The sequence below is a fragment of the Argiope bruennichi genome, chromosome 1, assembly GCF_947563725.1.
Source record: "Argiope bruennichi chromosome 1, qqArgBrue1.1, whole genome shotgun sequence".
NCBI classification, from domain to species: domain Eukaryota; kingdom Metazoa; phylum Arthropoda; class Arachnida; order Araneae; family Araneidae; genus Argiope; species Argiope bruennichi.
The window spans coordinates 112,571,771-112,584,795 of NC_079151.1; the positions used below are offsets into that span (position 1 = coordinate 112,571,771).

A 13,025-nucleotide genomic window follows, 5' to 3' on the forward strand; every position below is an offset into this window, starting at 1 on the left:
GTAAATAGCAAATAATCGTGTGGTTGTGTTTACACATTTTATAACCAGATACTTCCCATGTAAGTGGGTGATCGAGTCTTGTTTTTGAACTCAAAACTCATCTTATATTCCAGATTCAAGACTAGTATATATCTTATAAGTCTTCAAGACTATTATATCTATTCAGAGCGAGGTTGATATTTTGGATTATGTATATATTTTAGCAAATTTTGACCTTAATTTCATAGTCTAATAACAAAAATGCTATCCCGATTTTGGATTTTTTTTTCTCAGTGACCGATTTGTTTCAAAATCTGATACAGATTTATATATTTATGATTTAAATATTACATATTAAATTTCATTCGTTTAACTTGCTGCATCTGTGAATTATAGCACTGAAATGCGTACAAACAGACAGACTGAATGAGAGGGAAAGCGGTAACGGATTTGGACCAATAATATTAGAACCAATAATATTAAATATTGTTAGAATTCCGTATTTGTTTTTCACGTACTGGCTGTTCTATGTACTTAATTTGATAAGTGGCAGCATACAATTTATGATAACACTAGCATACAATTTATGATAACACTAAAGACCAAACTTCATCTAACCAACTTGCTATATTTTTTAGTTAACGTAATCATATGCTCTCGAACAGTAAGAAAGACAAATTTCCGGTAGACACATGTTCATCCGAATTTTTATTGAAAAATATAAATTTGCATTTACCTCATTCTTTGTTGCTTCATTTTTACATAGAAAATTACACACGAATAGAATATTCCTTTCAATGAAGGTAGAATCCATAAAATCTCGGAAGGCTTCACATATGCTAACTATGCTAATAACTATGCTAATGCTCATAACTATGCTAAATATTGTTAGAATTCCGTATTTGTGTTTCACGTGCTGGCTATTCTATGCGCTTAATTTGATAAGTGGCATTTCGATAATAATAATAATTCTGCTATATTTATGTTCTGTGTATATTTAATTGTGAAGTGAATAAAATCATATATTTAATCTCAATACTTGCTTTTCTAATAAACACTACTCCTGCTGTATTTATATTCAAAGTAGTAATAATGAAAAAGTAAAATCATTTATTTAATCCCAAAAAAATTAATGCAAAACTTTGAAATAAATCATTATTCTTATGGAATTATGTTCATTATTGGTTTTAATTACGAAGAAAAGGAATAGACCCATTTCTTTAATCCAATATTTGCCTTGCAAATGAATAATGATCTTACTTTATAGTTTAATTTTATTTCTCAGTAATCCATTTCTCTTAAGTTTGAACAGAATAAACGCTTTTATTTATTTTCAAAACATGTCTTCCTGAAAAAATATTTCTACTTTTGCATTTTTGTTCACTGTAGCTTTTAATTGCAACGAGAATAAAATCATTTCTTCAATCCCAAACTCCTACCTCTCAAATAAATAATGCTCCGACCGTATCTATTTCTTCAGCATATTATTAATTGCTGAAAAATCGAATAAACTCATTTCTTTAATCCCAAAATTTACCTTTCAAATAAATAATATAGTTATTTGTACAAATTTAATTTGTTTCCGTCATCTTCCTGCGATTGTGATATTGGTGGGGAGGAAAATGTTGAACATGTTCTCCTTCTATGTTCCAAGTTTGTCAAAGAAAGACAGATCCTAAGACTGGCTCTCAAGCATATGAATATAAATTGGCCTACAGAGTTTCTCCAACTTATTTCCACTAGAAGTGCTTTTCAAAATTTCTGTAAATTTATAGTTGACATCTGTAATCCTTCATAACTGTTACATTTTCTTCTTTTTCTTTTTGTTATGTGTTATATACTTATTTCTGTAAGCCCCGTGTGATACTTTGTGGTGCACGAGGGTTTTATAAATGTTCAATAAAAAATAATAATAATAATAATATTTCTATAATACATTTGATACGACGTTTATCCTTAAATTACATTGAATCGATGAAAAATTAATTTTGAAAATCTCAATCAACTTCTTTAATATATAAGATGATTTTCCGAATACATAATACTCCTGAATTTATAACTAGACTATTATAACTATTTATAATAGTCTAGTTATAAAGTTTATTCGCAATTTATAACTATAATTGCGAATAAACTCAAGAATAAACCCATTTCTTTAATCCTAAAATTTGACTTCAAAATAAATAACACTCCTACTCTTTACTTCACAGCGCTGTATTCTTCTTTCAATTGCAAAGCTCTGAATATATTGCAAGTAACATTATATGACATTCCGATGTTCCACGACTAATAAGTCTCCTACTTATCGTTACTTTTTGGAAAAAAGTATAAGAAATACGTAGTTTCCTCCAATCAAATGATGTTCGTTTGGAATTTTGATATCTTTTAGAATATCAAAGTACCAAACATTAGAAAAGAACGCTAAAGCCATCTCTGAAAGAGTATATTTGAGTTGCACAACATGCACTCAAAGGAATTGCATATGTTTTCTCCTTTTTGAGTGGCAACACAAATGAAAGAAATTGTATACCCTACGAGAACAAGGTAGGCATCGAATATCTTAATCAGTGCGGATGTAATATATATGACAGGAATAAATCTTCGAATCTCGCAATCAGCAAAAGGGATGAAGTGAAGTAAGAACTGAATGAAACCAGATATTGTTGAATGCAGCATTCATTTTCTCCGTAGTTTTCCTATTATTATGAAAGTAAGGAAGACCGTAATTACACACTGATTGGAATCGTCTATTGTAGTAATTCGATGCGGAACTAGAACGGTGAAATAAGATTTTTACCTTAAAAGAATGAACATGAATTCATTTGCCTGCCCAAAATTAATCTTTTTCTGTTTAAATAAAAGCAATTTTTTATATAAAATGATTTTAATAACATTTTTATTATTAACTTTGACTTCATTTATATTTGCAATCTTAAGCTTGGAATTTTGCAATTATGGTATTGGAAATGGTATGTATGGAATTTAAATAATTAGCTATTTGATTTTTATTAAGGGATTTTATTCAATCTCGTACACGTAGCGCCATCTGGAGTTGAATTTAAAAAATAATTTTCTAAGGCTCCCTTATATTAGTAATAATGAATTATAAATTAACAACTGAAGATTATTAAGTAATTAAAATAAAATCTTTTATTGTATGCTAATAAAAACGTGCTTTTTCTAATGGAGAAACAGTTTTTATTGCAATTTATCTCTTAAATATTGATATTACCTACTTCATTTTTCGAAATTTTGCAATTTGGGACTGAATTTTTCACTTCGACTATCGACAATTTTTAATTTTACATTTTCAAGTCTAGTATGCGGATTTCGGAAAGTCTCATGCTCTCACTAAATATGTACAAAAATTCAGATTCCCTTAAGTGGTTGTGAAAAATTATGTTTTCTCTTCTTCTTGCAAAATTTAGAGAATTGAAATTGGCGGCAGTATTATTTGTTTAGTAACGACTTATTAAATAGCTCGTCGCTTTTGGCGACCAACTGGTTCACCGGGATTAATGGTCGCTGAAATTTTCAATTCTGTTTAAATAAGAGCAATTTTTTTATATAAAAAGATTTTGATTACATTTTTATTATTAATTTTGACTTCATTTATACTTGTAAGTTTAAGCAACTTGGTCTCTTGATAGCTTCTTCAGCAAAATATTTTTAAGTTTCAAATTTTGATAATCATATGACTCATATTATTACAAAAGTTTTAAGCTGTTCTGTTCATTGTTCTTTAACGTTCTGTCAGCTCCCGTAAAAAAAGGAACTTTAAATTAAAATGCAAGTAATTACACCTCAATAGTTTTAAAAAATATAAGACAGGAAACAGAATCTGTCGGGACTGAAATTTTATGTACATTATAGTGCAATTTTCATAATTTATGCAGCTTTTCAAAGAATTATTCAATAAAAATTTCACTGATTCAACATAAAATTCATTTTAATTTTGCTTCCGATTAGACTTAAATGACATAAATTATAGTATATCATTTTGTTTCAGTTAATATTATACTTCAAAAAATTATGAAATCTAAATTTTATATAGTTTATTTGGTCCTAAGAAATCATACTCTACGAAATAATCTCCGACAGTTAAATAAAAAAAAATTCTCTTTGCTGCTATAAAATGTAATAGAAATATGGAAGTTTTAAATATTACAATTTTAGAACAATCAACATTTTCATATTCATAGGCCAATCAGCCTTGGGGATACTCTAGACACTGATTGCGTGCCTTATTTGAGTTTGAGTTGGTTATAAATTTTTATAACTCACTCAGTTTTAGTCACATCAAAGTGGACTTTTCTTTTTATATAGCACTGTTTACTTTTAGCTTCCATAAATTAGTTCTTCGAGGTTCTCTGAGGGCATTGATTATATTTAATTTTCATTAAATCGTGTAGAAATAATTTAATGTCCATGATCCAAAAAAACTGACTGACATTAAAAATGTGTTATTTTAATTGTCTCTTTCATCTGCCCTGTTTATTGTGTACGTGAAATTTATAATAGAGATCAGTTTCATGCCATCATAGCACGATAAAAAACGTAAATATCAGATTCAACAATTTTCTAAATTTCGCGATATTAACTTTGTTTTTATACGATTCGTAAACTATACAGATATTAAACAGAAACTTTGTGATTAAGTTTTCAATAAAGGAAAAAAATCACGAAGCTAGGTAATCTATGAAACAGTAAAAGCAGTTTGAATTTCAGGGTAGCAATGTAATCTATTGTTAGAAATCAGGTAAAAAAACTTTTTTTAATTGCCAAAATTCAACAAACATTCGTACGACTATTAAATTAAAATTATGAAAAGAATAATTTTTTAATTTTGGAATGGTGTAAAATATACTTTTTTGCGATAATATTTTCAGTGGTAACTTTTAGAAAACGTTAAAACTAAGCTTAATTTTTAATTAAATTTCTAATTAAAAATTCTTAAAAATCTTTCTGATGGCACATTCCCGACCTCCAATGTATACATAGTAGCTGTAATATTAAAAAATGTAGCCTATAGAGCGCCAACACACACACATTCCTTTATATTATTAATGTATTGTTAGTATTTCGCATTAAGTTCCATTTTCCATCTGCATTATACTTTCATATACATAATTGCGGTATAATGTAGATACATTAACAATAGGGCTTTGGATTTCATATGCAATTCCATCAAAGTTCCATGAAAGCGTTGCATATTTAAATTTATTGAATTCAAATAAACCTCCTCTTGTGTAAATATTTGTAGACAGGAAATTGATTTATGATACTTACCATCTATTATGTTGGTAACAAATTACCATTTTGCATAGATTACCATCTATTATGCTTGTAATCTATGAATATCACACGTTTTAAAACATTCGCCAATAATTAGGCCTATTATGTTTTCAAAATGAATGCTAGTTAAATGGACAGTAAAAATGTTCGCCTGTAATGGCAAAAAAAGTACAAAAAATAATTTGATATCTTCACATGTACCCTACTGGGTGGTTTGCAGCAACCTAGAAAATACGCCTAGTGAATGCCATGTATAGTTTACACACATTATCTTCACAGTACCAAATTTGACGAGTTATCAGACATGTGACGATGTCTGATAGCACATCCTTCTGACATGTGGCGACCTGTTTAATTGTATGGCAAGAAACAATGAATGTCCAAGAAACAATGGATTTCCAATACTCTATATCTGTCGATCCATTATAAAAACATTGGAAATTAAGTTGTAACTTTAGTTGGTGATAAATCGCCAATTGCGGCAACCTTCTGCATTATTTTCTAATAACCTTATTTTAATTAATTGAAATTATGCCTGAATCAAGTTGAGGAAAGTTTTCTTAATAAATAAACTTTTACATTTCCTTTTGCTTCTCATTTCCTTTGTAGTGAAAATGTACGTAGTTTAATTTGAAATTCTCCGCGCAAAATGTAATATTATATAACAAATGAGTGTCATTGAATGAATTATATTTACATATTTGCCCAATTACCGCATTTCTGATTTAAAAAATGAAATAAAAAATTAAAATTAAATAAAAAATCAAATCTACTATTGCAAATTTCAAATTATCATGTGAGAACATTATTATTTTTTAGTTACTATTTGCATTAATTAATTTAAGTCATTAACCAGTTTAAACCGGTTTGAAACAATCACGAGACTTCTCTATCGATCTCTCTCTCTCTCTCTCTATATATATATATATATATATATATATATATATATATATATATAGCGAGAGAGAGAGAGAGAGTTCTGGAACTCGACCGATTTTGAGATGAAAAAAAACCCCCATCATTTTACTAAATATCGACGCATGCGTAATCTGATAGTCTCGTGATTATTTCAAACCGTTTTAAACTGGTTAATGACTTAAATTAATTAATGCAAATAGTAAGAATTCAGAGAATGTATAATTTGGAAATCAAGTTGTAACTTTAGTTGGCGATAAATCACCAATTGCGACAACCTTCTGCATTATTTTCTAATAACCTTATTTTAATTAGTTGAAATTATGCCTGAATCAACAATCTTTATCGATTAAACAAACAATATTTTAACTTGTTTGGTTTATTTTTAAAAAGCATTGCACGAGTTAGGCAATAACACTGTGATTTCCAAGGGAAATACTACAACAGCAGACGATAGATAATTGAAAAGCTATACAATGAAAGCCGACTCCAAAATAAAACTATATTAGCAGACGAAAGATAATGGAAAAACTATACTGTGAAAGCAGACTCCAAAATAAAATTACATTAGCAGACGATAGATATTTGAAAAGCCATACTGTGAAAGCCAACTCCAAAAAAAAAAAAAAAAAAGGATAAATCGCCAATTTGTTGCCTACGCATTTTGAGGCTTCAGCAATTTGTTGCTTTCAAATCGCTTCAAAAACCTCAAGCCAAGACAACATCATGTTCACACATGATAATAATCAATAGAAAATTAACACAAAATTACTTAATATATCAAGAATTCTTAAGATTCTTGTTGGAATCACAACAGTGGTTCTTCTACGAAAGAGAAATTCTCATTTTACGAGATGGTAGAGATGAATAAAGTCAAGTAAGACTAAATACATTAGTTTAATTCTTATTACCGATCCATTTGTTTTTAGTCTTGAAATCATCGAATCATTCATCAGTCTGCATAAACAGTAAAGAATCTCATTCTATTCTGTAAATTCAGAAGTTTTGCCATAAGTTGTTCTCAAATAAATATATTTTACTTTTCTATCTCTATTGCTTCGAGCGTTGGAAAATACATTTTGACTACTCCGATCCACCATGAGGCACACGGATAAGATCTGAATATTCGGACCGCCAGAACAGCATTGGCGGGAACTGAGGTTGAGTCATAAGAATCATCACTAGCCAGGATGTAACCCTTTCCGTGGGAATCACGTCCCGTCACCGATAGGAGGTAGTCGATCGCACACCATTTCTGTACCCACCCGAGTGGTAACTACCAATCACGTGCTAGAAGCTACTTATCCTCATAACTGATGTACCTACCTGTGAGGGTTTGAGCTTTGTTTAGGGCATAATAACCTATCATTGGCTGAATACAAATTAAAATCTTTGTCACATATTTAGATACTTTTCCATTAACAGGTTTCTTGGCAAAATCAGCCAAATTCTACAAACAGATCGCCAAATCTTAGCCATAGTTTTCACAGTGATGAAAGTTAGTTTGGCGACGGAATAACCGCAAAATTGCAATTTGGTATAACTGGAATTCCGTTAGCAGTTTTAAATTAAATACTTAATTTTGAGATAAGTGTCAATAATTTAATTTAACTTGGAAAATTTAATATACTATTTTGAAACAACTCGGCAGTTTCTATGGGACAGATTCCGGACAGGACCTTTTTGAACGATGGGCAGATGACGAGGATGACACCTGAGTCGTCATTTATCTCTCTAAAGGGGAAGTTTGATCCTCGAAAGAAAATTTAATTAGAAGCATCTTATATAGAACGAAATTTATTCCTCTTTGCATAAAACCATGCAATTTATCTTTATACGTAGAGGCCGCGGTGGCTGGTGGTAAGGTTTTAGGGTCGACACCCGATTCCCCTGAAGACGCGTCGTGTAAGCGGATCTGGTGCGCGTTAAATCCGTCGGGGCCAAATGCTGGTGTGGTGTGGGAGTGTGGTGATGATGGTACCAGCTCGTCCTCGTTATCTGACCGCGGTTCAAAATGATACTGTCCGTCCCAAAATAGTCCTAGTGTTGCTTTAAAACGGGGCGTTAATAAACTAAATTAAACTTATCTTTTGACATAGGAACTAAATACATTCAAAAGTATAAGTTAAAAATTAGAAACAAGGAATAAATTATTTTCTTCAATTTAAAAATCATCTATCAAATACAGCAATCTCTCAAGAAATAAAATTCTTGGTGGAAATAAAATCTTGATGCTGACTTTGCAACTGTCGAAAAGAGGATTGCAATTCACGGCTGACTTCATAACCTGGGGGTAGTACCGATTTCTTCCAAGAGCGAAATTGCTAAGAAGCGGACGAATATGTGAAATGTGCGGTTGGATCATTATTTCACGCTTCAGATGCTTAGATGCCGCGGGAATAAATAATATGCTGGAAAATCAGCAGGGCCGTTTTTGCGGGGGTGTATTAGTGTGACTAAATCCTGAATAAACTTGTGTTTTGTAAAAAGTTATTAATATTTTTACTCAGTTCCTGTGCTATCGAACATCTTATATTGTAGACGAATATTATATTTTGGTTTAGCAACTTAAATTAAGAAAAGAGTGTAATATCTTTTATTTTTATTTCCTGCTTCTGCTCTTAATCAATTTGTACAAAATTGATGAGGCACTATGCTCAATGACAATAAATTTCTTTCGCTTGGATTGGACTGGCTGCTGAAAGTTTTCTTCTAAGCAAAACACAAATGTATCTCAGTTTCCCTGAAAAGTAAGTTGTCTACTTGAATGGAGGCTATCTATTCTTGTTAGATGAAATGAAATCATTCTTCAGGTTCTCAAGGTAATTTTGACTGGCTGAAGGTGTCATGATTCTTCTTTTTAACGAATCTTTTACGATACACAAAGTTGGTTAAATATGCTAGGCCAAGGCGGATTAAATTTACAAAATCAAACTAGTAGTTGGCAGAAATTATTACATACAGAGAGTACAAATGCCCAAAATAGAAAAAGAAGTAAAGAAAACAGCTTCCACGAAATTTTAAAATACAAGTTTATTTTCACATGAAACAATCAAAACGATGAAAGCAAAACAGGCACACAAACAACAACAAAAAAAAGAAATTTAAATGGAAAAAGGTTGAAAAAAAAAACAGATTTCTCCTTTAAATATAACTGAAAAGACTAAACTAAGTATTCAGGTTTTAATGATTGAAGTTGCGATTGGACTCGGAAATGAGAATTACGTCTCAATACACATAACCAAGCACGACCTAAGACATCATTGAAAGATACATTCTGTCATTAGAGAGGAGGTGACTCTTGCTTCCACCATTGCTATACACCACGTTGAAGTGAGAACCAGCTTACTTATCCAGCTTTTTTATCCATAAACTTATGGTGTTAAGATGATTAAAAATGTAGTTAAGTTAAAAGAGCGAAAATTAAATAAGTAAAAAAAATACGAATATTTCACCTTCAAAATACAGTGAAATAAATAAAAGCCAATATTCTATTGAAATCTACCTAACAAAAAATGTTTTAATGAAGGGATTCCCAATAATCACAAATTCCTCATCTAAAGAATAATATTTAGGTTCATCAGAAGAATCATATTCGGAATTTTTCATCAGAAAAAATTAATAATCACAAATTCTTCATCAGAAGAGAAAGAACCTCTGAACATTGTATTTTGGATTATAATTGACTGACAAAATATAGTACAATACAAAATAAAGCAATTCCCACCTGCTCCAGATCCAGTATATCCATTGATGGGTAGAATGGAATTGTTGGGCATCAATCCGTGTGGCATGACGCTCAGGAAGGAGTCATCCTTCGGACGTCTGGCAGACAGGCCACCTCCCCCTCCAGCTATGGCCAGTGGGATTCTTTGATCATTAAGAGGATCGATCTATCAAAGAACAAGCAGATAAAAACGAAATTTTAATGATCGAGAGAGAATGCCGTGAAAATCATTTAAAGAACAGAATTTTTTCATAGGCATTAAAAGTCACGAGAACATAAATTTAAAATTTAACGTTTGAAAACCTAAATTTTGAAATACTTACATTATTTTTTGTAGTGAAATCAGATAAATATTTTTATTTATCATAATAAGCATTTATTTAAAATAGCAATAACTTCAATTAAGTAATTATTTGTTAATATTTGCATTAAACACAAAACACTGCCAAATCTTGTCGCCTGTTACTAGAAGAGACAGAATTATTAAAAATATAACAGTCTCTCCTCTATTGATAGTTCTGATGAAATGATTCAAATCTTCCAAAACAATCAATCATAACTCGTTAATAATATGCAGATTGTTCGTTTTCTTAATGGGATCGGTAGATGCTTTACCATCAATCTTACTTTTTACCCCTGAACTAAGTTTTTAAGATAATTATTTAATTCCAAATATGGAGAAATAAGATTCAGTACAATTCAAAACAAAATTCAACTCGCCCTATTAAGTTTATCTCAGTAACAATAACGCTGTCTAACGATACAACATTTTAAAAAAATGTCAGTTAAAAATATCGAGTGTACAAAAGTACAATGTATGCTTTATTCTAACCAAAATATAACTTGCTTTTCAGTCAGAAGGATATTACAAAACTCAACCAAGATTTTCAATCTGTAACAACTATTTATTATTCTAGAAATTTATATTCGGAAAAACATAAGAAGAAATATGAAATGGGTTAGTTGAAACTACTCAATTGCTCAACTGTTTTGTAATCTCAAATTTTCAAAATTGTATACCGGTGTCGATATTCAAGAAAAAATCGATTCTTCGAACAAAGCTTAATCAAAATAAGTTTGTTCAATAAGCATTAATGTAATAGAGAGCTTTTCGATGTTTTTACACGTATTAAAATTAATTTTTGTCCATTTCATTTTGCTTCCCGTATTGCATTTCAAATATATTATCCTGTATTTTCTTGATATTAAAATTGAAGATATAAACTCCTAAATAACTTTAAAATCATTCTCGGTTGTTCATACATAAATTAAATTTTCAAAACCCAATTCATAATATTTTCATATTTTAAGTTACGTTATAAATATATGGTCAGAACATGAAAATGGAATCATTTTGATCTGATGTAATAAAACTTCGATTGAAAAGATCCATTCAAACTTGAGACCGTTAGCCCGTGTTATCCTGCATTCGTCGTTATGCATTATGCGCGCACTGCATTCATCATACATTCATATCAAACCAGAATGTATTTGAACCTTAACATATTGGGTATGCAAATTTCTCTATTTATATGTTGGGCTTTGTCTGAATCAAGAGACAGAACTCATATGTAAGCCTCTAAACCCATACAGAAATACACAGTGCCATTGTGATTCAGTCTATTATAAATGCTTTACATTGCGTTTCTGAACTTGAAATGGGATTTTGTATCCATGTATTACAATATAAATATAGACTATATTTAAAGCTTCTGTGATTACAAACCACCAATTAGAATTGAGAAGGCAGAATTTCAAAAGCAAATATTATTGTGAATATCTTATGTTATGTTGTGGTAATCAGTCAGAATGTTCGAAAACCTCTTTTACTGAAATGAAGAATGAAAGAACTGTATAAACTTATAAAAAACCCGAAAAAAGACAATTTGAGTTCTAAAATTAATAATATACAAATTAGATAATAAAGTAACATCCTATACAAAAATAAGTATCTGAAAATAATAAAACGCCTATTTGAAAGTAAGAAAGATTCCCCAATTAATGAATGTAAGGCGTGGCTTGTAGTAGTTGATGATCGTTTGATAGGTTCTCCTATATTCCAGAACCATATTTGATGTTTCTATTACAATGACTGCAAGATTCCTGGATGTTGTAGCTTTATTCAATGAATAAAAATTATTTTCCCAAAATAATTCGGTCACTTGAAATTCCGCAGATTGAGCAGTAACCACGATGGATTCCTTGTACGGATTCAATTCCTTGTCTACCACTAGATTTGATTCCATTGCATTTCATGGGCCTTTTTTTTTTTGAAGAAGAAGAAGAAGAAGGGGGAAAAGGCACTTTATTTCACTGATATTTTCCATTTTAAAAACTCGAGCAGCCGGTTCGAAAAGACAATAACGAACTCTTTTTAAAACTTTTTAAATTTTCAACTTTTCTTGTTGGTTGAGGAAACAGCTATACCAATGATGATTAGGAGTTAATTTCCCTCCGACAATTCTTCTGAGGGCAGGTTTTCCGAAAACATAAGGAATCTTTTTTAATTTACTAATTTTTTTTTACATTTTACAGTAAATCGTATTCATTTAGGGAAAGGAAAGATTATAATGATAGTTTATGTTTTCACGTCCTTTTACTACACGTTGTTTTGGAGATTACCACATAAACCATACAACATAAACCAAAATTATGTTATAGATTAGATAAAAATTTCAGAGAAATATCATCTCATATTCGGTTATTAAAATTTTAAATTCGTTTTTGGACTATTCTAATCAATTTATATACTACATCCAAGCTCAAATTATGAAAAATATAAAAACGGAGAAACCTGCTATAAGAATTATGCATAAACATTCTCTATTATCAATAAGGGACATATGTATACACGAAAGATTTCATAAAATTATAATTACCTAGCCAAAATAATTGAATTATTAAAAATGTGTTAATTTAATCCAATATCCACTTAATTAGATTAAATAATTATAATTAAATTATTAATGCAACTTAATTAATTAATACAACTTAATTTTTTGCGCGCACAGTTTTTTTGAGTTTCTACGTGATTGCGTCTCTGTTAGAAACAACAACATATAGGTGATATTAAACCAGCCTGAGTGGTCTTCCCGAAACTTTCTTGCAT

The 13,025-nt window shown here is 30.2% G+C and overlaps 1 protein-coding gene across 2 annotated transcripts in view; it reads right to left on the minus strand.

Moving 5' to 3' along the window:
* Positions 1-13,025, minus strand: part of LOC129978667 (leukocyte tyrosine kinase receptor-like) — a 227,768-nt gene that overhangs the window by 86,189 nt on the left and 128,554 nt on the right. For both annotated transcript variants that reach the window (XM_056090653.1, XM_056090654.1), the window contains exon 14: positions 9,917-10,082. In XM_056090653.1, coding sequence (XP_055946628.1) covers positions 9,917-10,082 — 166 coding nt within the window. The remainder of the gene's footprint in view (positions 1-9,916; positions 10,083-13,025) is intronic.